We start from the raw sequence: 27,907 nt of genomic DNA, 5'->3' as shown, positions 1-27,907 counted from the left end.
TTTAAACTATCTTTTATCTTATTCCTGTAGCGATGATATGTACATCTTCACCTCTATTTCTGTTTACAATTGGTTGGTGGTTTGCATATATTTTTTTGGCTTAGTGATTCCATGTAACTTTTCCAGGTTTTGATGTTTATCGATAAACGGATTTTCTCTTCGGCCGGATTTTCTGATAATATTTTTTTTCTTTGCTGTGTTCTTTACAACTTTATTTGCTTCTCCGTATCTTTCTCTAAGCCCTCTCTTCTCTCCTGTTCCAGAAACCAGCAGATTTAAATTAATGAGTTTGTGGTGTTCTATTTTTTTCCACGTTTTCCTGTTAGTCCACTCTATCTTTGCGTATTTTTTTGCCCACAATGTTTTCAATTATTGTTTTAACCAAGTCATATCTAATCGTTTCTCAGTTTTTGTCCCGCCTTTCGTCTATCTTGGCTCACTGTTCTTGTGTGAATTCTATTTGCGTCTCTTTTTTTTGTAGTTTCTCAACGTGAAAATGTTTTCGTATAGGTATGTTCGTTTTTTTTTTTTTTTCTAGCTATCTGGAATCTAATTTTCTGCTCCATCTGCGCCTCTGTATGATTTGATATCTAATGGCTCATCTACACATCGGCCTGCCGATGAATAGAGGTGACGGCAGTCGCGTCTGCCGATGTATCATCACGAGCTGACCACACATTCAGTCTGTGTGAATTCTCGAGAAACGCAATATCTACGCGAGCATTAAAAAATAGATGTTGATGACCATAGCTGCCGCAGGTATATACTTTTTTAGTACGTTCAACTAGGTACTACTTGAGTGTATGTATATGGGAGAAGAATCAATAAAATTATGGAATGATGTATGAACAGGCTTCGGACGTTCGCACTGAAACCCTTGGATCTGTGCCCGAAAAACCGATAACAAGCGGATGCCTTGCAGACGCATCTGCCGATGTGATACATGAACAACAGACCACCAACAGACGGCCAAATTACCCCATCTACACATCTGCGGATGCATACGCGGATGTCATCCGCGGACGCGTCTGCCGATGTGTAGAGGAGGCATTAGATATATTATGTACCTAGCTACATTGCTCACTTATTGCGATATAATCGATTTGATTGTAATTGTGGTTGTCTGACGATTTCTATGACACTTTGTGTACTGTTTTATTTGGAAACAAGGTTGCTCCAGCGATTGGATCCAACACCAACCAATCCTAGGTTGATCTTGTCAGTGCTAACTTTGGCACTGCCCATGTATTCGCGAGGTGAATATTGCGTGTTTTGATATCATAACTCAAAATTGTAGCTAACGAAATAAATGTAACCTTTAAACTGGAAACTACCAAAAAAGCGTTTTGCATGTGGAGCTTTTAGGTATAGGCGGTATAAGTAGGTATTTTAATAGTTGCTCAATTGTTAGCTTCGCGAAATGAAGTTAATATGTTTAGACCTCGGAAAATTCAAGTTTAAGGCTTGGTAGGTTGTCAACTGCAGTTAAATAACATTGAGAATCCAGAAGTTTTTAAAAAAGTATGTAATTTCCTGAAAATTTTAAACAACCGTCAAACTATTGATTATTCTAAAGAGTTTTAACGTTAAATACGTATCTATATACACGCTAAATTAAAACTAGAAACGCTACAAATAGAAGCAGGAGCTTCTTGACCCGGGAAGCTTACACCTGCTAATTGTCCCTTGTCCAGGCTCACGGATGAAGTCCAGAACGGCATCCAAGGCAACAAAGAAAACTTTCGGTACGGCGTAGGTGGCGGAGCTGGCAACCCTTGATTTTAGGGATAGTATAAGATCACAAACCAGTAGCGTATATCTTAGAGTGTACAAACAGCGTCGGACCCAGAATAGGTGGATGAATAAAAACTCACCCTACCCCCTTTTTTTATCATAGCGAATAAAAAAACAAACGGAAATGGTCCCCAGGTGGGTAATAAAATTTCTGAATCCCACACCTCAAAGGTCTGCCTCACGGAGTCTGGGGGAGGTAGATAAAAATAAAAACCCACTAAGACGAACACAACAGAAACCAAGAAAATCTATCAAAAGTGTCAATGGGAAGATACAATATTAAATCAATGTCCACGCGGATGAAAAAGTACATGAACTGGAGGAAAAATTAAAAAATATAAAATGGGATATCATAGGCCTATCAGTAGGGATTATAATACCGGGATTCCGGGATCCCGAATACCGGAATCCCGGACGATTTTTGTCCGTTATTAAGAACCGGTATTTATGTAAAAATACCGGCATTTTGGTATTACGTTAGTTGATAAAAATTAAATTTATGCACAATATAAAGCAAAAATAAAAAAAAATAAAATCAAATATAAAAAGTTTACAAGTAATGGATACAACAGTATATAGAGGAGTATCATGTGATTCGGATCACTTTATGGTACAGTCCGAAATAGTTTTTCCGTTTAGATCCAAGAAAACAAAAGAATCACCTGAAGCCACAGAAATTTTTAACACAACAAATTACAACCTGGACAGCTTACAACATGAAAGTACGAGAACACTATATCAACGAGGACTAAATGAAAAATTAGAAGATGTAATCCAAAATGTATCCGTGCAAAAAGTGTACAAAAATATAATAGAGAGTATACAAACAGCCGCAAAAGAAGCGATTGGTTTAAAATCCGAACGCCACAGTAAAAAGCTATGGTGGACCGAAGACATACAAAACCTAATAATGGAGAAAAAGAAAGCGTACTTACGGTGGCTAAGTACTAAACATCCAGTAGACAAATACAAATATTTGGACCTACGCAGAACAACAAGAAGAGCAGTAACAGCAGCAAAAAAAGAAATGTGGGATAGGAAATGCCAAGAGATCAACACTTACATAGGCGGAAGAAAGTGTTCAGAGACATGGAAATTTTTAAACAAAATAAAGAACACAGAAAGAAATACTACTTCTATTCAGTTAATATCAACAAAAAAATGGAAAGAATACTACGAGAGTTTGCTAACAGAAAGTGGAGCCGAATATACCACACAATCACCAACAGAAGTATTTTTGAAGGCGAAGAGATTGTAGTGGGAGTTGATATTGTGAAGAAAGCTCTAAATGAACTAAAAAATGGTAGAGCTCCAGGGCCCGAAAATATTCCTGCCGAATTAATAAAATGTGGTACAGATAAACTCTTTCAAGCACTTACTTGGTGTATGAACAAATATATAAACGGTGTCACACCACCCAGTTTATGGAAAGTAGCTTATATTTCTTCCATTCATAAAAAAGGAAATAAGTTGGATTGCTCAAATTACAGAGGAATATCGGTAACTAGTACACTAAGCCGGGTGTACGGGCGCATTCTTAGAAATCTCATTGAGATGGAGTATAGGGAACAAGAAGAAGAAGAACAGGCTGGTTTCCGCGCTGGAAGGACTTGCACAGATAATGTCTTCTGTCTAAAACAATTAATTGAAAAAAAATCAGCAACCAATCAAGAGACCCATCTCATGTTTGTTGACCTCCGTAAAGCATACGACAGCATTCCTGTGACTAAATTGTGGAAATCACTACAAGAAACTAACATCAGCTACACTCTAGTCAAAGCCTTAAAAAATCTATATGAAAATTCTACATCACAAGTAAAAATTGGCAACACACTATCTAAAAAGTTCATAGTTAACAAGGGCCTGCGCCAGGGCTGCTGTATTTCACCAACTTTGTTCAAGATATATGTTGCAAAAGCACTAAACCAGTGGAAATATAAATGCCACGGTATGGGTATAGACCTCGGAGAGGTTTGTTTGTATACCTTACAATTTGCTGATGACCAAGTCATCATAGCTAATGATAAAGACGACCTACAGTATATGGCAAGAAAACTGAAGGAGGAATATAAACAGTGGGGCTTGGAAATTAATGTGGAAAAAACTAAATACCTACCCATAGGAGCTGAGTTATCCAATATCGAACTAGAGGATAATGAACAAATCACATCCTGTAGTGAATACACGTACCTGGGAGTAATCTTCGATAGAACGGGAAAAGACGATGAGGAAATAAAGAAAAGGGTAACACAAGCTGGAAGAACAATTGGATGCCTAAATGGAATACTTTGGAGCTCCGAAATAGGAATACAGCGAAAAACACTTATTAAAAGCAGCCTACTTTACGGAGCAGAAACTTGGAGAATAACCGAGAACAACAGGAAAAAATTAGAAGCTGTATAAATGGATGTGTTTAGAAGATCGTTAGGTATATCCCGTAGGGAAAGAATTCGAAATGAGGAAGTAAGACGACGAATTGGAATAGATGGTTACTTAACAACAGACATTGAGAGGAAACAGTTGATTTGGTATGGTCATGTTCAAAGAATGGAAGACACAAGATTGCCCAAAAAGATCTTGGAGTGGGTACCACCAAACCGCAAAAAACGAGGAAGACCCAAAAAGACATGGAAAGAAGGGGTAACCAAAGCAATGAGTACAAGGGATCTTAGAGATGGCCAATGGGATGATAGAAGGACGTGGAAGTTAGGCATCGGACAACGTCGAAAGACGTTCTAAAACCGATACATACATACATACATACAATATAAATCTAATAAAATAATATTAATTAATAACAAGAATTTTTTTTTGAAGATAAACAAACAATTTCGTTGTATTAAAATCGAAATCAAGCATATTTATTACACATACCGAGCCGAGTATGGCACCATCGAGAAGCGGCGGTATCGGCAATATAAAGCGATTGTTTATATTTTACGTCTACTACCTAATGCAACATTTTCTTTCGAAATGCCACATTTGGCAAGAAAAAATAACCCGATGGAATTTTGAAAAAAATACAAATCCTCTTTCCCTGGAGCTTTATTATTTGGCTACAAAATATTTGTCAAAACCTGCCACATCAGTACCTTCTGAAAGAGTATTTTCAAAGTCTGGGCAGTTAACAAACCTAAGAAGAAATCGTTTATCAAATACAGCTAAACTCCGGGAATCCACTGTATGATAAAGGAAATGAAAAGAATACTAATTTTGGAGTAGGATTCATAATAAATAAAACCATAAATAAGCATGTTCAAATTATCAAAGGTATATCAGATCGTGTCGCCTATGTCATACTTAAAATAAGAAGAACATCACTTAAAATTATCCAGGTATATGCCCCCACGACAGCTTATGATGACGAAGACATCGAACTACTTTATGAAGAAATTTCAAAGAATATCGAAGAACATAAAAATCGTCTTACACTAGTAATTGGAGATTTCAATGCTAAACTGGGTAGGAAACTAAACAAAGAAGACATTAGAATAGGAGATTTCGGATACGGCCAAAGAAATGATAGAGGTGCTACTTTGATGAACTACCTAGAAGAAAAGCGTCTGTACGCAATGAACTCCTTCTACAAAAAAATCCCCAAAGAAAATGGACATGGATCCACAAAAAATGAGATCGACTACATACTGTCCATTGAACGACATATCATTAAAGATGTAACAATTCTTAATAAATTCACAACAGGTAGCGATCACAGGATGGTCAGAGCAAAAATTAGTATCGACGGTAACTATGAAATAAAAAGAAAAATAATCGATAGAAACTCGGATCTTGTAGATAAAAAAATTAGGGCAATATAAAGAGAAAGACAAAGACCTGTTTAAAGAACAACTCACCTAAAAATAAGACAGTGATGATAAAGATATAGGCGAAATAGACAACATACTTACAGCAACGATGGTTACATCAGGAAAAGAAATAGCAAAAAAGGATGTAATAAAGGACAGCTATGTATCAGAAGAAGCAAAGAAGCTTATGGATAAAAGAAGAAAGCTGATCGAAGAAGGCAAAGAAAATCTATAGAATATGTAGAAATCAATAAAACAATAACCAAAATGATAAAAGAAAATAAGAGAAAAGAACAAGAAATACAAATAAAAAATACAGAACAACAAGAATATGAAATGCTAAGACCGAAACTCGACAGATTTGAAATAAACAAAATACAAGACGTAAACTTAAGTCGAAAATATAAAATGTCAACTCAGAATTACAGCCAGAAATAAGCAAATCAGAAATAAAGAAGGCATTGAAAGAAATTAAAAACACCAAATCGCCTGGAATAGACGGAATAACTGCAGAGATGCTGAAATATGGTGGAAAAGTCCGGGTGTTCATCGAGATATTTTGAATATTTGTTCTAGCATATTACAAAATAATAACAGTATTTAATTAAATGAAACTCAAAAGTTTATATTTACCTTATCCAAAATAAACAGTCTAAATTACTGTATTTGTTAACAAAATAAAATCATTTTCATAATTTTAAGTTTCAAAAAATTTAAGCAGCCTTTATTACAAACCAAAGTATTTTTGAAAACAAAAGGAACATTTTTATTAATAATTTGTAACTAACTGTCACAGTAATTACTAATAGTAAGTAGGGAAGGCAAGTATGGTAAATTTGAAGTTACTAGAGTGTTATGGGGACCTATTGGGTTGTGAAAATTAGGTCCTGAAACCAAAAAAATTAAGTTTTCCATTTTAGTGGGGACTTTCCATTTTTTGATTATATTTTTTATTTCCAACAATTGTTGTTTTTATTATAGCGCCCCTATCCATAATATGTATAATTTTTTTTTCATATATTATAAAAGATACACAAAAGTATCTGGTCTACATTTAGAAGATTTAAAAAATAGAAATATATTGGAAATTCGTAATAAAATACAAATCTAGATTGATCCAATATATTCAAGATTGTCGCCTTCGTTTCAATTATTACCGTCAAAAAGCAGGTGGGTGGCAGTAAAATATATTTTGAATTATTACATAAATTACATACTTACTTTATGTGTCATAAAAATTTATAACTGTTATTTTGTTTTTTTTTTAGTTGTGTTAAGATGATGACAAATCTTCAACTTTCTGACCTTTTTATTTAATGGCAGTAAAATGACCCAGTATTTCAATGAAATTATTGATGACTATTTAAAAGTTAATATTTAATATTTTAAGTATAATATAAACTTAAAATAATTGCAAATTCATAAACAATAAAAGAATTGTAAAAAGAGCAAATAGTCGATAAAATCATAACTTTAGTGAAAAACTACATTTTACCATTATTTTATTAAAATCTCGACAAAAATTGATTTTTCTCTTATTGGCCCTTGAGAAACGACAAACTTAGATCAAAAGTAGGTCATAGCGTGACGTGACGTGATGTGTCATGTTAAATCAGTATCTCTTCTATCACTCTGCTCTATTTGAGGAAGATGCATGTGTGGAAATGAGATTTTTTTTGGTAATGCCAATCGTTCAAACCCATTTAACTGTTTGCGAGACCTAATTTTCCTTCTAGGTAATAACAATAAAATCACATATCTGCTAATCTAGTATGTGACATATTAATCTCATTGCCACTGTTCATGCAAACAGAACTATGCGACATTTTAGAAATACATATCATAGGGGAGTGCATATAGATTATCAATCTAGATAGAACTTTTTGTAATTTCATTAAGCAATGTTTAATAAACAACATATCAAAAAGTTCTACTCGAGAAGTGGGTGCTTCATTTTTTATTAAACAAATTAACTACGAAATTACATGTTTTTTTAAATAACTCCGAAAATATAAATTTTAGGAAAAAACTGACGTGACCATTGAAAAATTCAGAAAATTTAAAAGAAAACCGTGTATAAAAATTTTTCTAAAATTAAATCTGTATCTTCTATAATTTTTTAATTATAACGCTAAAGTCACCCTTCTCACAAACATTGGCGCACTGTAAACTAACGTACGGCGAAGTGCATGGTTGAGTTAATTTAATGTAATTCTTTAAATAATGGATCAAATAAAATTTTACAAATTGAACATGAAAGAAAAATAATTTAGCTATCTTATGGTTATAATAAAAAGAAATAAAATGTATGGGCATAACTACGGTGTGGGCGGAAAATGAGCCTTACATGCATTTTGTTTAAAAATGATTTAAAAATGTGTAACTAATACAGTTTTTCTTATAAAACTCTCTGTTTTGCACAACTTACCTTTCAAGCATCTTGCTAAATGCTGTTTTATTAAAAAAAAATCTCAAAAATTTAATTCAAATGATATGACGTCTCAAAAAATGTAATTTTTGAAATCTCCGTAGTTTTATAGAATTACCTCCATTTTAAGACGGTATTACTCAAGTTTGAACAGATCTATTACAGTTTTATAAGTGCTATTTTAAAATTTAGGATGCAATCTCTAAATTGCACTAAATTATTTTACCTTAGAAATGAAATAAACTATTAATTTTTAAGAAAATTAAAAAAGATAACAAAAATGTAATACAAAAACCGAAAATTACCAGCTAAAAAAATGTTTGCACAAAGTGATCAAAATGTTTTTCTGTAAAACTTACCCAAAATACATTTAATAATAACCTTCAACAATAATAAATGTTTAGCAAAAAAAAAATTTTTTTAGCTCTTATACAGTATGTCTGCGTAACTTGGAATTGGAACCTATTGATAACTTTTTTATTATCAGTTTTACGAAAAAAAGTTATTCTTTTTAAAATACTCTACATCGTATATAATCTAAGATGCAATCATCAAATATCAAATTTAATTAATGGTATACGAGGCATGTCAAAAATATGAATTTCACTCAAGAGTAAAGTACCATTACATTTCACAATATCGAAAATTGTTATTAAGAAAAGTTGTTTCGAATTAAAAAATTTGTTTTAGTGTTCAATTACATCCTTGTAATTAAAATATTGTGAATAATAAAGGCACTTAACTGTTAATAAAAATCCATATTTTTTACATACCTCGTATAAAATTAAAAAAGTTTGATGTATGATGGTTGTATCTTAGATTTTAGACTAGGGAGAGCATTTTATGAAAAATAACTTTTTTTCGTTAAAGTGATAATAAAATAGTTATCATAATTGTAATAAAAGGATGATGAGTATCCGTAATTTAAGAAAAAAATATTTTTTTTATTAGAATGATGTAATTGTATATTTAGACATAGTTTCTAATTTTAAACAACTTTTCATAATAGCATTTTTTGATATGCTGGAATATAAAGGTACTTTACTCTTTAACGAAATTCATATTTGTGATATAACTCGTATAACATTGATAAAATTTGATATCTGATATTTGAGTTTTAGATTTTTGACTATTCAGAGCATTTCATTAAGATTAACTTTTTCTCGTAAAATTGATAATAAAGAAGTTTTCCATGTGGTTCCTAGCTACGCAGACACACTGTATAAGGGCTTCTGTATAAGAATTTTCAAATTGCAATGCCATATTCGGATTTAGCATAATCAAAAACAAAATAGAAACATATTTGATCAAAGTAAAATGATGAATTTAACGATATTTTTAAAATTATTTATATAAAATAATGGTTATTGTTTAAACAATTAATAAACAATTAGCGGCCAAATCTGCGAGTGGAACTTTTTACTTTAACATGTATATAAACTAACAAAAACAAGTTTTAGAAAAATATAAGCTTGTTTGAATTTTTCCGAAACAATGCATGTTTTCGTTTTAATTGCACTCCCCTATTATTACACTACGAAAAAATCGACATAAAAAGTCAGTTTGCTAAATTCGTATCATGACAGTGTATTATAAAATTATCCCTTACTGGCTACTGTGTCAAATCCGGAACTCGTCATAAAAAAACACCTTATTTTCAAAATGATACAGTAGTTTTAAGTTGCGACCACAATTTTTCCTGTATTTGGTATGTTCGTTTCTCTTTTTTCAGGAAATATTGCCGCCTTGTAGCAAATATTTTGTGAGTTATACGTCAAATAGTCAAGTGTTTAGCTCCCGGCAGCGATTTTACAAAATATAGCCGCTCTCAGCACAAGCTCCGCCTTCTACGCATACGTCATTTAGAACTGTAAGCCTTCGTACAAATGCAGGCGGTTACGCCGCGTTTTACCTGTTTAAACGCTGGTAAACTCGCGGTTGCATGTATACGCAGGATGAGCGGTTGCATTTGTTTCTATATTAACTTGAACCGCGGCGGTTGGGGTTTTCAGGTAAACTGCGACGTTAACGTTGGCAAACCGCTCTCATGTGAACTAAGGGTAAGTATCTCTACCCGCTATCAACACATTTTACTATACTAAAATCACAGTAAAGATGCACCAGAAATAAACAAACCAAAACCAAGGCACGTTGAATGTTACTATGGGCACTCCCGAATCATTATTATTCTCTTTGCCTTATCCATATGCGATAATTCCCTATGCGATATATCCCTATGCGATAAAAAATAATTTTAGGAAAAACCCCTAATCTTTCCCCTCGCCTAGCAAGGTCTTATGCTCTTCAGAATCGTCTGTCATTGTACACATTTCTTCTAAATGACTTACACAAACACATACTTAAAATTAAACCTTACAGGAGAAAGTTTATTTTACCCCTAAACTATGCACTTTTCGATTCACCTGGTAGATACACGTGCACGACTGATGCCTGCCAGGTCATGGTTTTTAGCCTTGGTGTGCTATGAATTATCACTATACAAATTTCTAGCCTTACAGGACGACCGTTAGTCGGAGGGTTCACTAGCTCTTAGACTATTAGTTTCTTTTTTCGCCCAGCATTTTTTGGTCACATTTGTCACACTAAGTAAATGATATGATATAAACACATAAATAACATAAAATTAAAGAATTCTCTTGTGAATATCAGTTGTAAGTATTAATGTTTATACCTTGTAAGTTTATTGCCATGGTTTATTCCATTCCGTAAGGCAAGCCGCACACCAAAGAAACATGGAATGTAAAACATGAAACGTAAAACACGTTTCATGAAAATAAAACACAGGTAAACAAATCTTGAAGTCCGCCTACCAATGAAACGAGTGTGATTCATGCTCATAATAAAACATTTTAATTTTCGGAGAGTTCCATAAATGGCCGGACGTCTATTTGTTTAGCAGTGTTTTATTTCCATGAAACGTGATTTACGTTTCATGTTTCTTTGATGTGCCTTAAAGGTACATATAGTTTCGTTGTGTTTTATGAACAATAAGTGTGCCAATATTACAGCTTAACAAGGTAATGAACGACATTAAGAGGCTACAGTATATAGCGCGTCATCAAAACGGAAAACGCGTTCCAAGATTGCGGCTTTAATTTTAAATATTTTGTCGAGATATTTGGCACACATATTCGTACGTTAAAGAATGGCGGTAGAGAGCCCAATTTGAGAAATATGTTAGTATGTGGAAATTATTTTATAATTAAATAAAATATTACAAAAACGAACCTGTACACTACTGTACAGCCATTAACAGGTTCAGTGCTGTTATAATAATTAGTAACTTTCCTACCGGCCTGATATATATTTTTGAAGTTTTTGCTGTTTATTGTTGTTAATGTGTCTTTTCATAAGAGTTAAATGTTAAAATTAAACAAACAATTGAGTAATTTTTGTGTGACACACCGGTGCGTCATCAGCACGACAGACCGAATATTGATCTAGTGTGCGCATGACGCACCGGTGCGTCATAAATAATAATAGTTTATAATTGCATAATATGCAATTATTAACAACTATATAGGGTGAGGCAGATAAAGGGCCTATTAGAAATATCTCGAGAACTAAAGGTAAGAGAATCATGAAAATTAGAATACAGGCGTTTTGAAGTATGAACTATTTAATGAAAATATTTTGTTCTCTTTACTACTTCCGGTTAAACCGGATGTTGATTGTAACTTTTAATGTTTTGTTTTTTTTTAATGGGCACTCTGTATATTTTTACATTTTCGGATTCTGCTCGATTTCTTCTTTCTTAAAATATGAAGTTTTGTAATATTATACAGGGTAGTTTAAAAGATAATTACGTTTTTTTATAAATTTTGTGGCACACTTCACACCCTGTAAAAGTGTACTGATTTGATACCAAAATCTCCATTTATATTCAAGTGATTTTTAATATAGTCTATTATTATTAAAAATTATTAATATAGCGAAATGTTTAATTTTAGTATACAAGGTTGGTCGAAACTCGGAATGAGTATTATCTGAGTTTTCTTAAATGGAACACCCTGTATTTTAGTATTGTAATGAAATGATATTTTACAGTACTTTTTTATTTCCTAAGCATCCCCCATACCTAACTGCTTTAATTTGTAAGGTATTCGTAGTTCTTTAAGCCAAACATTAATTGCAACAAAAATTACGTGAAATTTTATTAGGTTTCACACAGGGTGTGAAGTTTGCTACAAAATTTATAAAAAAAACCGTAATTATCTTTTAAACTACCCTGTATAATATTACAAAACCTCATATTTTAAGAAAGAAGAAATCGAGAAACATCTAAAAATGTAAAAATATACAGGGTTTCCCATTTAAAAACGAAGTTACAATCAACTTCCGGTATAACCGGAAGTAGCAAAGAGACCAAAACATTTTCATTAAATAGTTCATACCTCAAAATCCCTGTATTCCAATTTTCATGCTTCTCTTACCTTTAGTTCTCGAGATATTCCTAATAGGCCCTTTATCTGCCTCACCCTGTATACATATAACAACAGTTACTTTTTAAAAAACTTATATTTGGCCACAAATACAGACAAAAGTTCTTAAGGTATATTACCTGCACATACCTTATAATAACATGGCTGTTATAAAATGAGATTCCTTTTGGATGATAATATTTAAAAAATTGGCTTATAAAAAAATTAAATTATGATCCAAGGTAAGTACAACATTCTCCACTACATTCACTCCATTCTCAAATTAAGAATTTTTAGTAACCTAAAATTTAATAGTGATATCTTTAAGTCTTATTTTAGTACATCACATCTAATTTTAAAAATATTAATTGATTACATCAAGAAATTCTTTAAACATCTACAGTAGAAAATCGCCTAGAACCATTATCTCTGGAACTGCCTGACCTTTTCCTGCAAGTACTTGTAGACATGCGCCGCTTAGGTCTTGTAAAATATAAATTATTAAACTGCCTTTTCGTTAAATACACTTTTTTAAAATTTATTGAATACCATTTAGACTTTCCCTTTCTTTTTATGTAAAAAATCGATGGAGTTCCATGGTTGGCTGGAGAATTATTTCCATAAACGATCCCTTTCTTTTTTTGCCCTTCGTGACTGAAGCTTACTTTTCTATCTAAAAGATTTCCATGCTTTAATAGGATGTCTTTTGGTTCTAAGTATCGGCACTTTTTGGTATGATAAAAGTAAATTATAAATGACTTCATTTTTTTACTTTTGCCAACTATCGAAGCTGGGCGGTAGGAATTATCTTTGTATTTAGCAAATACGAATTTATAATTTGGAGGTACTGTATAGTCCAGCATACGATCATGCTTCATGTAGGCATTGAAATCACCGAACAAGTCTTCTTTATATTTTTTATAGGTGTCAACAATTGTTTTATACCAAGGTTGATCAGCGGATATGCCTTGTTCTGTATTTGCATCATTATGTTCTTTTTCTTGTTCGGTATCTTCTGGCATGGTGTTAAATCAATTTGGATTACATCAATTAATTTTTATGTATATACTGTAAACATGACAGTTCGAAATAATCTGTCTTCGTTTTAGCAATTTTAGCTAATATTGTTTCTAGAATGCTTTGAATGATTTAATAAATGGTTTCATATTTAATTAAATACATGCAAAATATCCAATTAGACAAGACGAAAACGGCGGGTTCGTTGGAAAATATATTCCCCTGAGATTTTTGTGCATAATCACACTCGTGAGACATCCCAGAATAAGGTTCAAGAAGTCGCCCACGGAAAAAGCGGTCCAAATTAAAAAAAAATTAATCATATTGCTAAAATAAATTATTTTGGTCCGGACAAATTTTTTTTACGTTTTTTGGACCATTCTGGATAAAAAAGGTCTTATATAATTTTTCTCTAAAGTTGATAGTTTTAGAGTTATAAGCAATTTATATTTGAAAATCGCGAAGACTTTTAACTTTTTATGACTTAATGCAGACTTTTTAAGACAACCCTTAAACGCCCAAGGGTGGGTAAAAAATGTCCACCTAATTTTTAAAAATTATTTATTGTTAAAAAGACAGCCCTTTATCGAATGTTAATTTGGTTATAACGATATTTTTGAAAATAAAAGGAGGATCTTAAGTTAAATATGGGTGGGCATAAAAAGTACACCCTTGGTAAAACTTGTTACTAAAGGTTTCTATATAATTTCTCGTTGGTAGGAAGATAATCCATATAATTATCGACGTATAATTACATAATCTACATAATTATCCGCCAATGAGTAGGTTGAAAGGAAGAATGTGGAGAAAATCGACAAATCTGAATTACTGGCTTTTACTGATATGTTAATTTTGATGTACATTGTAATTTTGTTGTAAGGTTTGTAAATTGTTTATATTAATATTTTAGAAGATACTGTGTTTATTAAGCATAAGAATCTTAAGTTTAATCCATTTCCAACAACTCTCAATAAATATATTAGCTATTTTCGAGGTGGACATTTTTTACCCACCCTTGGGCGTACATGGAACCTAAAAAAGGTTGGGCATTTAAGGGTTAATAAATCGGTTAACAATTTGTATTATGAAAGTCAGAAAGTGACTAAATCAACGTTTAAAGCCCCCTGAACAAATTTGTATCATTAATTTATTACTAAGCTGTTATTTTTTATTATTAACAATGAGCGGTAAGATCGTATTGACGCGGCTGTAAATGTTAGTGCGAGTAAGATGCACCATTGACTGCCGGAATGACATCTCTCTCGCACTCACTATTGACGGCAGCCTAATACGTGCATGGCGCTCATTATCATTACTTATTGGGACCGGGAAAGTTCGGAAAAGCGACACCTGGTTTCATAGCTCGGCAACTTTTTTCGTACTTCTAATTATATTGTCCAATCATATTGGTCCTGGTTGCTAGATAATTGTCAAGGCCGTAGCCAAAAAAAATTATAAGAAGAAAAAGTAAGATTTAGTGTTGTTCTGAAGCTATTTCCTTGTGGCATTTTTATAATCAATTATTTTCAATGGGAAATAAGCCACAACTTTATCAAAAAAAATGATTTTATTAACGTTTCGACGCACAAGTCGGGTGTCGTTGTCAAAATACAAAATAATATTATAATATTATTATTTTGTATTTTGACAACGACACCCGACTTGGGCGTCGAAACGTTAATAGAATCATTTTTTTGATAAAATTGTGGCTAATTTCCCATTGAAAATAATTGAGTAAGATTAGGTTATGTTATTAAAAGGTAAACAATTGTATGTAGTAAATAAAATTAATTATTAAAATGCAGTACTGCAAGCAAAATACAATTAATTAAAAATACTCTTATTTAATAATTGCATATCATATCAATATTGTGAGAAACATATAATTTTTCTTCTTCAATGACAGTAGGTATGAAATATACGTCAATTTGACAATTTTAATTGACAATATGAATTATTTAGGAAAGTTGCAAGATTTCTCCGATATTCGCGCACAATCGTTTCTCGTATCCCCTCCAAGTACTTGCACACCGCGAATAAATAACAGCTTAGTAATAAAATAATAAGAAAAATTTCTTCAGGATCTTGTAGGGGTGGCTTTAATCTTTGATTTAATCGCTTTCTGACTTTCATAATAATAACTTTAAACCGAGTTATTAAGCCTTGAAAATCGCCATTTTTCGTTTTTTTTTTTCAATTTTAAATTGCTTATTCCTCGAAAACGAAAAACTTTAGAGAAAAATTATAAGAAACCTATTTTGTTCAGAATGGTCCAAAAACCATAAAAAAATTTGTCGGGGCCGAAAATATTAATTTTTGCAATTAGATTTTAAAAAATTGTTCAAAAAAAATTGGACTACTTTTCACGTGGGCGACTTCTTGAACCGTATTTTGGGATGTCTCACGAATGTGATTGGAATCTCATGGGAATATTTTTTTCCAACGAACCCGCCGTTTCGCCTTGTCTAAATGGCTTTCAGTGAAATACTTAAATTATGCATTAATTGGTGTTAAACATTAAAAATTTGACAAGAGGTTCACAGTACTGAAAACATGCCATTTTTTTTCTTCTGAATTTTTTATTATAGAAACTATCACTATGGATAGAGAGCTATTTATAGAGGGCTATTCAATGGACATCAATAGAAGGGCATCAATATTGACATTATTCATGGTCATCCATCACTAGATATTGGTATGACTCTAGATAAAAACTTATGAAGAAATGTAATTAGAGAAGGTGATACCACATAGGAAAAAAGACAAAGATAATGATAATGATTGCAAGCATGGACTGATAATACTTATTTTATGTTGTCAAAACTTGACAACATGGATACTAAGAAAACGACATGGATACCACATGGGAGCGCATAAAATCACGATACTATGCTATGCCGATGATGCAGTACTAATTGCTGATAACGAGGATGACCTACAAAGGCAGCTCCACACTTTCAATATCATAGCAAATAAACTTAATATGAGAATACCAGTAGAAAAAACTAAATGTATAGTGATAAGTAAAGAGCCGCGTAGATGCAAGTTAGAAATAGACGGCAAAATTGTAGAGCAAGTAATGAAATTCAATTACCTAGAGGTAGAGATCACTAGTGACAGGTATATAAGAACAGAGACCACAACACAAGCAACAAAAGCGGCAAGAGTAAGTGGTTGCCTCCGAGAAACCATATGGAGAAACAAATATCTGACCACGGAAAGCAAAATAAAAGTATACAAGACAACAGTAAGACCTATCCTAACATATGCAGCGGAGACAAGGACCGATACAAGAAAGACGAAACAACAAATCAACAATATCGAAATGAAAGTATTAAGATCAATAGCGGGCATATCATTAGGAGACAGACAAAACAACAGAAGTATACAAGAACGATGCAAAATTCAAAATATTAACAGGTGGATAAAAACAAGAAAGAAAAACTGGAACGAACATGTAAACCGAATTGAACCAGATAGATTAGCAAACATCTGTAGAAACAACAAGCCGTATAGCAGAAGACCCGTTGGAAGGCCGCCGAAAAGGTGGAAAGACAATGTACAGTCAACAACAACTGAAACAGAATAAGAGGCAGACAAACAGGAGTAATCCTAGTCGCGCGAAGAAGAAGAAGAAGAAAACTTGACAGACTCGAAACGTGGCATCACGGAATTTTTTTCTTGACCTCTGACTTGATTTAGCTTATTCCGTTTATTCATTGTTTTCATTATTTATTGTTCGAAGAATGGTGAAAACAGTTTTGAAGTAACTTAGCAGTAGGGAAAATGAGTTTGGTTCGTCCCAAATGAACGACAGCCACGATATAAGCACGAAGGAAGCCGGTAACGCTCTCTCGCGGTTTGAAACTTGTACTTTTCTTATAAAATTGGTGTATGTCCAATATTACAAAACTAGTAAAATAGATATTTATAAACACAAATTAGGAAATAAAAATGAATACCATTTTTATTCAGTTGAAATGCGAAGCCAAAACTGTTAATTTTTACTTAGTTGAGAGAGCGCAACCCGCACTTTTATCGACGATTTCGCCACTTTTTAGTGGCTCCTCAGAGAATGCATAGGTTACTATCTCTGAACCAAGTTTAAATATTCGACTCTATTAGTCCCTGCATTGCAACTGATGTGATGGTAGTAGGTGCCTAGCGGCATCTGCTAAATAAAAGTCAAAGTTCTCAAACTAATACAAATATTTAAAAATATTTAAAATATCAAATTGAAAGCATATTGGACCATTTTCCTGGTAACACCTTCATGGCTTCTAAAAATTTGTAAATTACTTCCATGGCTTTGAGTAACATAGATCCATTTGCCGTTGGAATTTACCACGCTGAACACACGGAGTTGTGAATTGCATATTTTAGAATTCGCTCTTGTCTTCTTCGCTTCAGCTTCTATCTGGCTTGCAATTTTTAGAAGCCATGGAGGGGTTATCAGGAAAATGGTCCAATAAGTTTTCAATTTGATATTTTAAATATTTTTAAATATTTGTATTATGTTGAGAACTTTGAGTTTCATTTAGCAGACGCCGCTAGGCACCTATAGACTAAGAGCCGCTATAGGTGAAATTTCTTAATCATTTTAGGCACGATGGGACCTTATAACTTAAATAGTAGAACCTAAAAGAAAACGTTTGAACACTGTGCCGTCACTTTTCAGTGGCACATGCGTCGACAGTGGCGCATCAAACTTTCCACTTATGGACGGGGTAAATAAATTAAAAGTTAACAGAACTTACTAACAGAATTCATTTTTTTTTATTTTTTTTAAGTTCTATGTGATTAACACATAGGATTTATCGTGATTTTAACCCATTACCCCCTTCCCCCTGCCCCCACCATCAAAAACTTCATTTTTCGTTTTTATTTTTTTTTTTGGTGGGATGCAATCAATTTTAAAATTTCAAAAAATTCACACGCATAGTTGACGCTTTTATAAAGCATGCCTATTTTTTATAGACCCATAGGTGGAGTGTACGTAACCTCAAAAAATTAAAGAAATTTTTTTTTCAAAAAAGCGTATAACTTTTTTTAAGGAATAGCTGCCGGTCTAATTTTTTCTTAATCTTGTGTGTTTTATCAAACACTATATTTTAAATTTTTGTCAGATTTTTCCGTAAGTCTCCCCACCTTCAAAAATCCGAAAACCTGTTTTTTGGGGGTTTTGGGGGATTTTCCCTATTTTATAGACTTCATAATATATCAAATCAATTTTGTTTTTATAGGTTATATGTAACTTGAAGTAACTGAGTTCTTTAGAATATTTAAAAATCAGAAAAACACGTTCAAACCCCCCAAAACCCCCTTAAAAAACAGTTTTTTGGATTTTTGAAGGTGACCAACGTTACAGAAAAATCTGAAAAAAATTAGAAATATAGTGTTTGATAAAATACACAAAACTAAGAAAAAATTAGATCTGCAGCTATCCCCAAAAAAAAGTTATATACTTTTTTTCAAAAAAAAAATTTTAAAATTTTTTGGAGGTTACGTACACTCAACCTACAGTTCTATAAAAAATAGACGTCTTTTATAAAACCTTTAACTATGCGTGTAAATTTTTTGAAATTTTAAAATTGATTGCATCCCACCAAAAAAAAAATAAAATCGAAAAATAAAGTTTTTGATGGTGGGGGCAGGGAGAAGGTGGTGGTGGGTTAAAATTACGATGAGTCTTATGTCTTAATCACATAAAACTTAAAAAAAATGAAAAAAATTAAATTCTGGTAATTAGGGAGGGTATTTTTTAATTTATGTATCCCGTCCATAAGTGGAAAGTTTGATGCGCCACTGTAGACGCATGTGCCACTGAAAAGTGACGGCACAGTGTTCAAACGTTTTCTTTTAGGTTCTACTATTTAAATTATAGGGTCCCGTCGTGCCTAAAATGATTAAGAATTTTCACCTATAGCGGCTCTTAGTCTACTACTACCATCACGTCAGTTGCAATGCAGGGACTAATAGAGTCGAAAATTTAAACTTGGTTCAGAGATTTATTTATTTATTTATTTATTTATTTATTATCCTAACAGACCTGTAAGGTCTAATTACAAGGATAAAATACAATAATTTTTCTAAAATAAATATACAATAACATAAAAAATAAAAATAACAAAAAAAACAAAATAAGTAGTAAATCTAACATATCAGATAATACAAACCATTCTTATATACTATCCATAAGACTACACTTACTAATCATATGCCGATAAATTAAGAATTTGTCGTAACACTATTCCCCGAAATACATTTTGTGAGACTGCCCAATCTAAATCAGTTAGAGTATTGATGTTATTAGCTAGTCGAAACATGGTCACCAGAGGAGCCCTGGCGGTAGTAGATAATAGTGGAATATTAAACATTACCATATTGCGAGTTAATCTTAATGGTACATTGAACCTGATCAAAGCTAGAATTTCAGGTGAATTAATTTTATTGTTAATTATTTTATGTAAAAATATTAAAGCTGTAAGTTTCCGTCTGTCTTCTAATGATAATATTTTAAACTCATTTCTAAGGCGAGTGGTTCTAACTTCAGTATAATCTGGTCGTATGTGATATTTTTTAAAATAAATATATCTTAAAAATTTATTTTGAATTTTTTCCAGTGTATCTAATGCAGTTTGATACTCACCAAACCAAATATGAGCTCCAAATTCTAATTTTGCCCTTACTAAAGTATAGTATAAAATTTTAAGAGTTGCTATATTTCTAAAATTAAAGGTTTGTCTAATTATAAACCCTAGTAATCGGTTTGCAGACTTCGTGATATTATTTATGTGGCCATCGAAAGATAATAAATTATTATAGGTGATAGGAGATAGCAACCTATGCATTCTCTGAGGAGCCACTAAAAGGTGGCGAAATCGTCGATAAGAGTGCTGGTTGGGCTCTCTGAACTAAGTAAAAATTAAGACAGTTTTGGATTCGCATTGCAACTGAATACAAATGGTACACATTTTTATTTTTTATTAGTATTACTTCTTTGAGTAACTAGGCTCATAGGTCCATTTTCCGTTAGAATTTACCACGCTGAACAGACGGAGTTGTGAATTGCAAATTTTAGAATTACCTCTTGTTTTTTTTGCTTCAGCATCCATCTATCTTGCAATTTTTAGAAGCCATGGGCACAAACTGCCACTAACAGCGCTGGCAAAAACTATTTAATCCCCTCTACTTATCGGCTTACAGCGAATAGATTAAAAATAACAAGTCTAAAATCAATAAGGAAAAAGAAGAAGTAAAATCTTATTTCCCTTTAGATTTGTAAAATACATTTATTCCAGAGTTAGTTTCCCAAGTTAAATGCTCTTTCCTAAGAACTATATTTTTATTTATTTATTACCTTGTGTGATTCTTCCAATGTATATGTTTTATTTGATTTACTTTTCTAACCTAAATAGTCACAAATATGAAATATGTCAATGTTACATTTGAATATTTCAAACATTGAACTATGGGTAAATTTTAAGGTAGGAAAATCTTTTTTTTTTTAATACTTCAAAAGTATTTCATAACATTTTTTTTATTTTATTTTAGTACGATGTACGATCCGGTCTTTGTGGAAGAGAAGCCAAAGCTACATGAATGGAACATACTTCCTCCAAGAGTTAAAACCGTTGAATGTGACTTAAAGGTAGATAAATACATCCGAAAACATCAAACAAAGAAAGGTATCTGGAGTTTTTTATGTTCTAATTATTAACTAACTATATGATGCAAACTTTTCTCTTTACTGTCACTCTTCAAACGAATTTTTTAATCTTCCATTAGGAACAATAATTATTTTGATCGCATTAAAGCTTCTCGAAAAATATGCCATTAGATAATCATTTCCTTCTTCTTGATATACCTATCATTGATAAATGTTGGCGATCATCATGACAATCTTTTCCGCAGTAGTGCAGAAAAGCTGCACGGATGTTGTGTTGAACCCAACGAACTGTCATTACTGATGAAATCGCCATGAAGCAAATTTAATGCGGCCAGGATGAGATAGAAGATAATCAGGGAAGGGGGGAAGATAATCGCCATCTTTCGTAAACAAACAAATTGGTAGTGCTAGCTAGTCAGGGACGTAATTTTGGAGTAATTTGAATGTGTCTAGGGGAATTTCTCTAAGCAGAAATGCTGGGGGGATTTTTTGACGGAAAAATTATGCAAGATTTTAAGGGGTCATGGGAAATTAAATTTGCGAATATACATTGAACTGTAGGTATATTATACTCTCATATAATCGAAGAAGATTGGACCTATGAATTATTTAAAGGGCCCTCTGTTGATAATTAGTATAATTTTGGTTTACTGTTCTCTACATTTGATTACTAATTTATTAAAATGTGGCAAAAATTGAAATTTGGGTGATTTGAGATTCAATTTGAGGGAATTTCAGTTTCTAAATGGGGAACTTATAAAACCACATTTGGCAACTCTGGTGGTCGTTGTAGGTTGTAGGTAATATAGTTACGAGTATATGTAGTTTATATGTACTTAGATTTATACTATGTACTTAGAGTAGATTGTTTTGTTGATTCGTCATTGTCATTATTTTAAATAATACGCAATAAAATTACTTATACGCTCTGAGCTTCGCTGGTATCGCTAACTAGTGGATTACTAATGCAACTGTCGCCGGAAATTTTTTAATTTATTATTTAATTTTTATCGCGTAATATTTATAAGGGAAAAAACGTTAAATTGTAATCGATTTTTTTAAGTTTGTGCTTATCATTTTGACGTTCTATTAATGAAATATTAGTTTGTTACTTCGGATACTTCCACAATTATCGTTTAGATGGCGTTTAGATTAATAGATTAATTTATAATTAAATATTACGAAATATTAAAAAAACTTAAATTCAGTATTTAAAAGGTAAGTATATTTAAGGTAAAAATATATACCTACCACAGCTTTGGCCAACTAATATTCTTTCCTAATAATGTTTTTAATGTCAATGTTTTAAATTAATCATTTTGGTATTTATGTCAAATTTCCAGAAAAAGTGCACTGACTTGTCACTACTGGCGCTCACGAACTTTTAAATATCCCCTCTATGTACGAGCTCACAGCGTATATTTATTAAATATATCATGGCGCAGTTCTAAAACCTACCAAATTGAATATGCCAAAAAGAAAGACTAAAATGAGTACTTATTTTAATGAAGAAGAGAGTTCTGACGTATTTAAATACAAAAAAGTATTTAAATTTTGAAATACTGCCCATCAGCTCTGATACCAAGTTAAAAATATGAGGTCAATTTCCCCGATTTAAGTTTATATATGCAACTCAAATTACACGGCCCAAATTTTCCCTGGCTCTTTTTTGGCTCTCTCTAGGACCTTTCTATCTAGCCGCAATCTAGCTTCACTGTTTGAATGGGACGGGGCCATTCGATTAGTATTGACAGTTCGTTGGTTAAACCAGGTTCTGAGGTTCTGTAACCAGGATGTTTTTCTTCTTCCTACATCTCTCTTTCCAATTATTTTTTCCTACAGGATGGTTATATCTGAATTAACCCATTACCGCCCAGAATTTTTTTTCCGTTTTTTTCCAGAAGTTTAGCTGTTTTAGTATTATTTTATGTATAATCAGATCACATCAGGTTAGTTTTACCAGATATATCTGATAAGGTGGGAGATAATGAGTGCTACCATATGGTATCACTGGGCGGTTGGACTACATTAATTTATTAATAAGATGCAAATTCATAATAAATAGATAGGGTGAAAATACGCATAGAAATAAGTGAAATCAATTATTAAATGATGTATTTTATTGTTAAATTTGACATACAATTAGTATTACTTGGTATGATAATTAGCAAAACAGGCGACACATAGTCCTACATTGCATTTTGAACACATTGTTCTGCCAAAGGATTTGCAATTGGACCCTGCACAACGACGTCTATTACATGGAGCAACATAGTGATGCAAACCATCAAAATGTAATTCAGGCAACATCAATCTAGGATAGGAAGATCTGGCTGGACCTGGACTCCTTGGGGCTACTCCATATTTTGACAAATATACTTGGACTATTTCTCTCCTAAACTCTAAGTTCGAAGTTTTAGGATTTATTTTTCTATACAAAAACCAGGCATTATTTACTGCTGTATCTATAATCCAAGTAAAAATAGACCAATACCATTTCTTGCTTCGTATATTTATTCTATAGTTTGAAATATTCTCATCCATGAGATCAGTTCCCCCCATATTACGATTGTATTCAGACACACAATTTGGACGATCTACCATAATATGTTTCTTTTCGACCTGAGAGTATCTTTTTACTGGTGCAACTGGATATACCCCCGCAATTGTAGAAGCTATCGTAACAACTGAGTTGTCTAGCCAACGCACGAGAAGTATGCCTGTGTTTCTTTCCAAGACATGTTCAAAAGTACCTCGTTTCATCTTAGAAAAATTTTTTTTGTCACTCAACGGACAAGATTTTGGAACTCGATTTTCACGTATGGTTCCTATTGCACCAACACCAGTATATCTAAGGTAACTGAATAGGTTCATTCCTGTAAATAAGTTATCGACATGTACTATATATGGAAGCTGATTACTCATTTCTCCTAGCATAGACACCAGAGGCGAGGCACATTTCCCAAAAAGGATTTCGTATTTCTCATTTCCTCGTGGATTTTTTCCTTGATACAGATCAAAGTCAATCAAATATCCATCAGAAGAATTCAGACACCACATTTTGTATCCGAATCTTATTGGCTTACCACGGATGAATTGCTTGCATCCATGACGACCATAATATCTGATCATTGATTCGTCAAAATCGAGATGCTGTGATGGTACAAAATGCTTTGAAAACTTGTTTTGCATTTTATCCATAAGCAGGCGTAGTTTCCATACTTTATCTGATGCATCGATTTGTGTGTTGTCGGCAAAGTGAATAAATCGTTGTATTTGTAAAAAACGGTTTCGTCGCATAGCATTAGAAACGAGTACATTTTTTGCATCATCTTTCACGTCCCAGTACATTCGTTTAGATGGCAACATGTTATAACCACTTAGTATCAATATTCCTAGAAAACATTTTATCTCGGATGCAGTAATATTGGGCTCAGGTTGATTACAGAAGAGAGCATATTTCTGAGTTTCCTTTGTTATGTATTCTATGATGTCTGCATCAACGAACAATTCAAACATGTCTACACACGACATTCCTTGAAACTGATTGTACTCTGGATCAGGGAATTTACAAGATGCAGGTTCCAGATCCCCTTCAATCCATGAATAGTCATTTTTTTTGCAGCCAAGATGATTGTTGATCCATTCATCCTGATAATCTGTTGGAGGCTGAGCTTTGCTTGGTTGACCATGACTTGATGTATCTGGGAAAGTATCGGCGTCTACAGGATCCGGCTCACTTACGATCCGAGTATTATTTATGAGTTTTACTTCTGCTGGTGCGCGTAGTTGACGTCCTGTAAGATTGTGTGTCATGCCTCCCTCATCTTCGTCTGCAGAATCTTCGTCCGTATCCACACTAGGCTCAGGAGGCTCAATAAAAATCTCATCTACCTGTTCTGATAAATTACTGTCTCCCCAAACCATATCCAGAGCTTGAGATAGCGAAAAGCCTTTCCTGAAAGGAATGAAAAAACATTGCAGTGGAAACGCCCAGTGATACCATATGGTATCAAACATCAATCTGATATACCTGTATATCCCCAAATTTATTCAGATATCTGATTTATACAATTAATACATATTTACACTTTTACTAAGCGAATACTAAAGTGAATATAGAAAATATGATCCCTAAAAATGTATATTCTTACTTACTCGAAGCGTATGTCCATTTTTACCACAGTTTACGAATGCGAACCAATAAAACACGTGACCACAAGCGTTAGACGTATAAACTGTTCGTCGCAATGGCTTGACTACAACTAGATGATCCACCTGCCGCACTCCCGCCGGTAATAACGTTTATCCCTTTCTAGATGTAACCGCTAGACGCCATTTTTGAAAGGCACTATTGTGATACCATTTGGTATCACTGGGCGTTAATGGGTTAATTTCGCATAATGTTTCCGATGTATTTTAACTTTGATTGTTTGATGGTAGTCAGTATAGTAGAAATGCAAATCGGTCAGAATCCGCATTTTATTAATGTTCAGTATATTATGTAATTCGATATGTTTAAGAAATTTCAGAATCCGCTAAAGATACGATGTTTTCATCATCATTCAGCCTTCTGCATCCAAAGTTGAATATAGGCCTCCCTTAATTTCTTCCAGTTTTGTCGATCTTGGGCTTCCTGAAACCAATTCCCAGCAATCCTTTTGACGTCGTCTAACCATCGTGTAGGTTGGCTACCTTTACTTCTTCTTCTTCTTAAAGGTGTTTTAACATCCCATTAATTATTGTAAATTACCTACTCGACGGATATTAGTACAGTTAAAATAATTAGACAATAAAGATTATGAAGGTGAAATTGAACGTTTTTTCTTCTTTTAAGTACAAACAAAGCAAGTTTATTAGCGGAACCGAATTCAAAATTATTTTGCACATCATATTTGAAACATTATCTGGTTAAAACTTCTTATTTTTGTTGGTAAAAAAATGTATTAATTTGTCTGGACTAAATTGCAGTTCTGTTTATCCTAGAAGGGATATGCTAATATCAAAATTCATACAGTCTTGGTAAACTGAATTGTATTATATTCAGTGTAAATTTTCTAACCGATTCCCGTGCCGACTTTACCTCTCGGTCCTACCTTATTCTTCCGAAGAGCTTCTCATTTGTGACTCGGTCAGTTCACAAGAATTCAAGTATTTTACGATATAGTCACATTTCAGATGCTTCCAATCGTCTGCACATATTTTCGTTCAAGGTCCAAAATTCAACACCATCATCATCATCATCATTTGGCTCTACAACTCTATGTGAGTCTTGGCCGCGTTTACTATTTCCCTCCATTGTTGTCGGTCCTGAGCAGCTATTTCCCATTGCTGTACTCCCATTTTGCGTAGATTACTGACCACTGCGTCCTTCCATCTCTTTCTTGGGCGATCAACTGACCTTTTTCCATCGGGCCTTTCCCAGCATGTGGCGTTCAGAAGTCTTTCGTCACTCGATCTTAGCACGTGACCCGCCCATCATATCCGGTTTGCTTGAATGTAGCGTACTATGTTTTCATCTCCATATATTGTCTGGAGTTCATCATTGTGTCTTCTTCTCCATTCTCCTGTTGCCTCTTCTCAGCAAGGCCCATAGATAGTCCGCAGTATCTTTCTTTCAAGTACCAGTAATTTTGTCGTTTCTAGCTGGTTCAGAGTCCATGTTTCGCTTCCATACGTTATTGTGGGACGAATTATTGTCTTATATACTCTTATTTTCGCTGGTCTTGAGAGTATTCATGATTTAAGTTGGGTCATTAATGAGTAATATGTCCTATTTCCTGCAATGATCCTGGCTGCCACGTCCTTTTCGTATTTATTTTCAGATGTTATGATCGCTCCCAGGTACTTAAATTCTTTGACGACTTCAAAGTTGTATTCAATAATAATTGTTACGTTAGAGAGTAAGATTCAACACCATAAATAAAAAAAGACAGAGAAGACGTACCATCTCAGCATTCTTACATTTATGCCAAGAGGTAGGTTTTGGGTTTTGATAAAGGTGGATTAAGCTTTTACGATGCACTCTTACCTCTTAGCTGTTGGTCCTAATCTTCGTTTACTATGATGTCGGGATAGTTGTAGTGCATCAGTCATTCTACAGGGGTTCTACAGGGGTGATGTAGAGTTGGCCTTCTGTTATCTTTCTCTTTTCTCTTGCTAATTATCATAAGCTTTGTCTGCTTTACGTTTATATGGAGTCCATATTGTTGACTGTAATATGTGATTTTGTCTATAAGGACTTATACGTCTTCTAGGTTGTCCACGAATAGTATGGTGTCATCTGCGTACCCAAGTTGTTTAACCGGTACCCGTTTAGTAGAATACCTTTTTCAGTTTAGTTCAAAGCTTCATAAACATTATTTCAGACTAGAGATTCGATTATATGAGACAAAATACAGCCTTGCCTCACTCCACGCATGATTGTCACATATACCGTGTGTTTACCTCCAACCCTGAGGTTTGCAATATGATTCCAGTAAAGATCTCTAATTAGTTTTTGATCTTGGTTGTTAATTCCTGCTTTTTTAGTATTTGCGTCATCTTAGCGTACTGTAATCTATCAAACGCTTTCTTATAATCAACCAGATATGCGTATATGTCGCATTTGACGTCTCTGTATCTCTGGAGTAAGGGGGAAATGTGTCTTTTGCACAGCTTCTAAATTTTTTTATGGATTATCTTTAGAAACAATTTTTAGACTAGGGCGCATCTGTAAAAATATTAGTACATTTGGATGTTGAGAGGTGAC

The 27,907-nt window shown here is 33.2% G+C and overlaps 1 protein-coding gene across 4 annotated transcripts in view; it reads left to right on the top strand.

Moving 5' to 3' along the window:
- The window catches only part of LOC126886472 (uncharacterized), a 614,879-nt gene that overhangs the window by 402,079 nt on the left and 184,893 nt on the right, over window positions 1-27,907 (top strand). For 3 of the 4 annotated variants that reach the window (XM_050653425.1, XM_050653424.1, XM_050653426.1), the window contains exon 3: window positions 21,042-21,175. In XM_050653425.1, coding sequence (XP_050509382.1) covers window positions 21,042-21,175 — 134 coding nt within the window. Of the gene's footprint in view, window positions 1-20,873; window positions 20,975-21,041; window positions 21,176-27,907 lie in introns of those variants that run through there. The other variant, XM_050653427.1, reaches the window with a different exon arrangement.

This window comes from Diabrotica virgifera, chromosome 6 (genome assembly GCF_917563875.1).
Source record: "Diabrotica virgifera virgifera chromosome 6, PGI_DIABVI_V3a".
NCBI classification, from domain to species: Eukaryota; Metazoa; Arthropoda; class Insecta; order Coleoptera; family Chrysomelidae; genus Diabrotica; species Diabrotica virgifera.
Note: the sequence above shows the minus strand (reverse complement) of the source record. Positions and strands in the feature narration are given on the sequence as shown.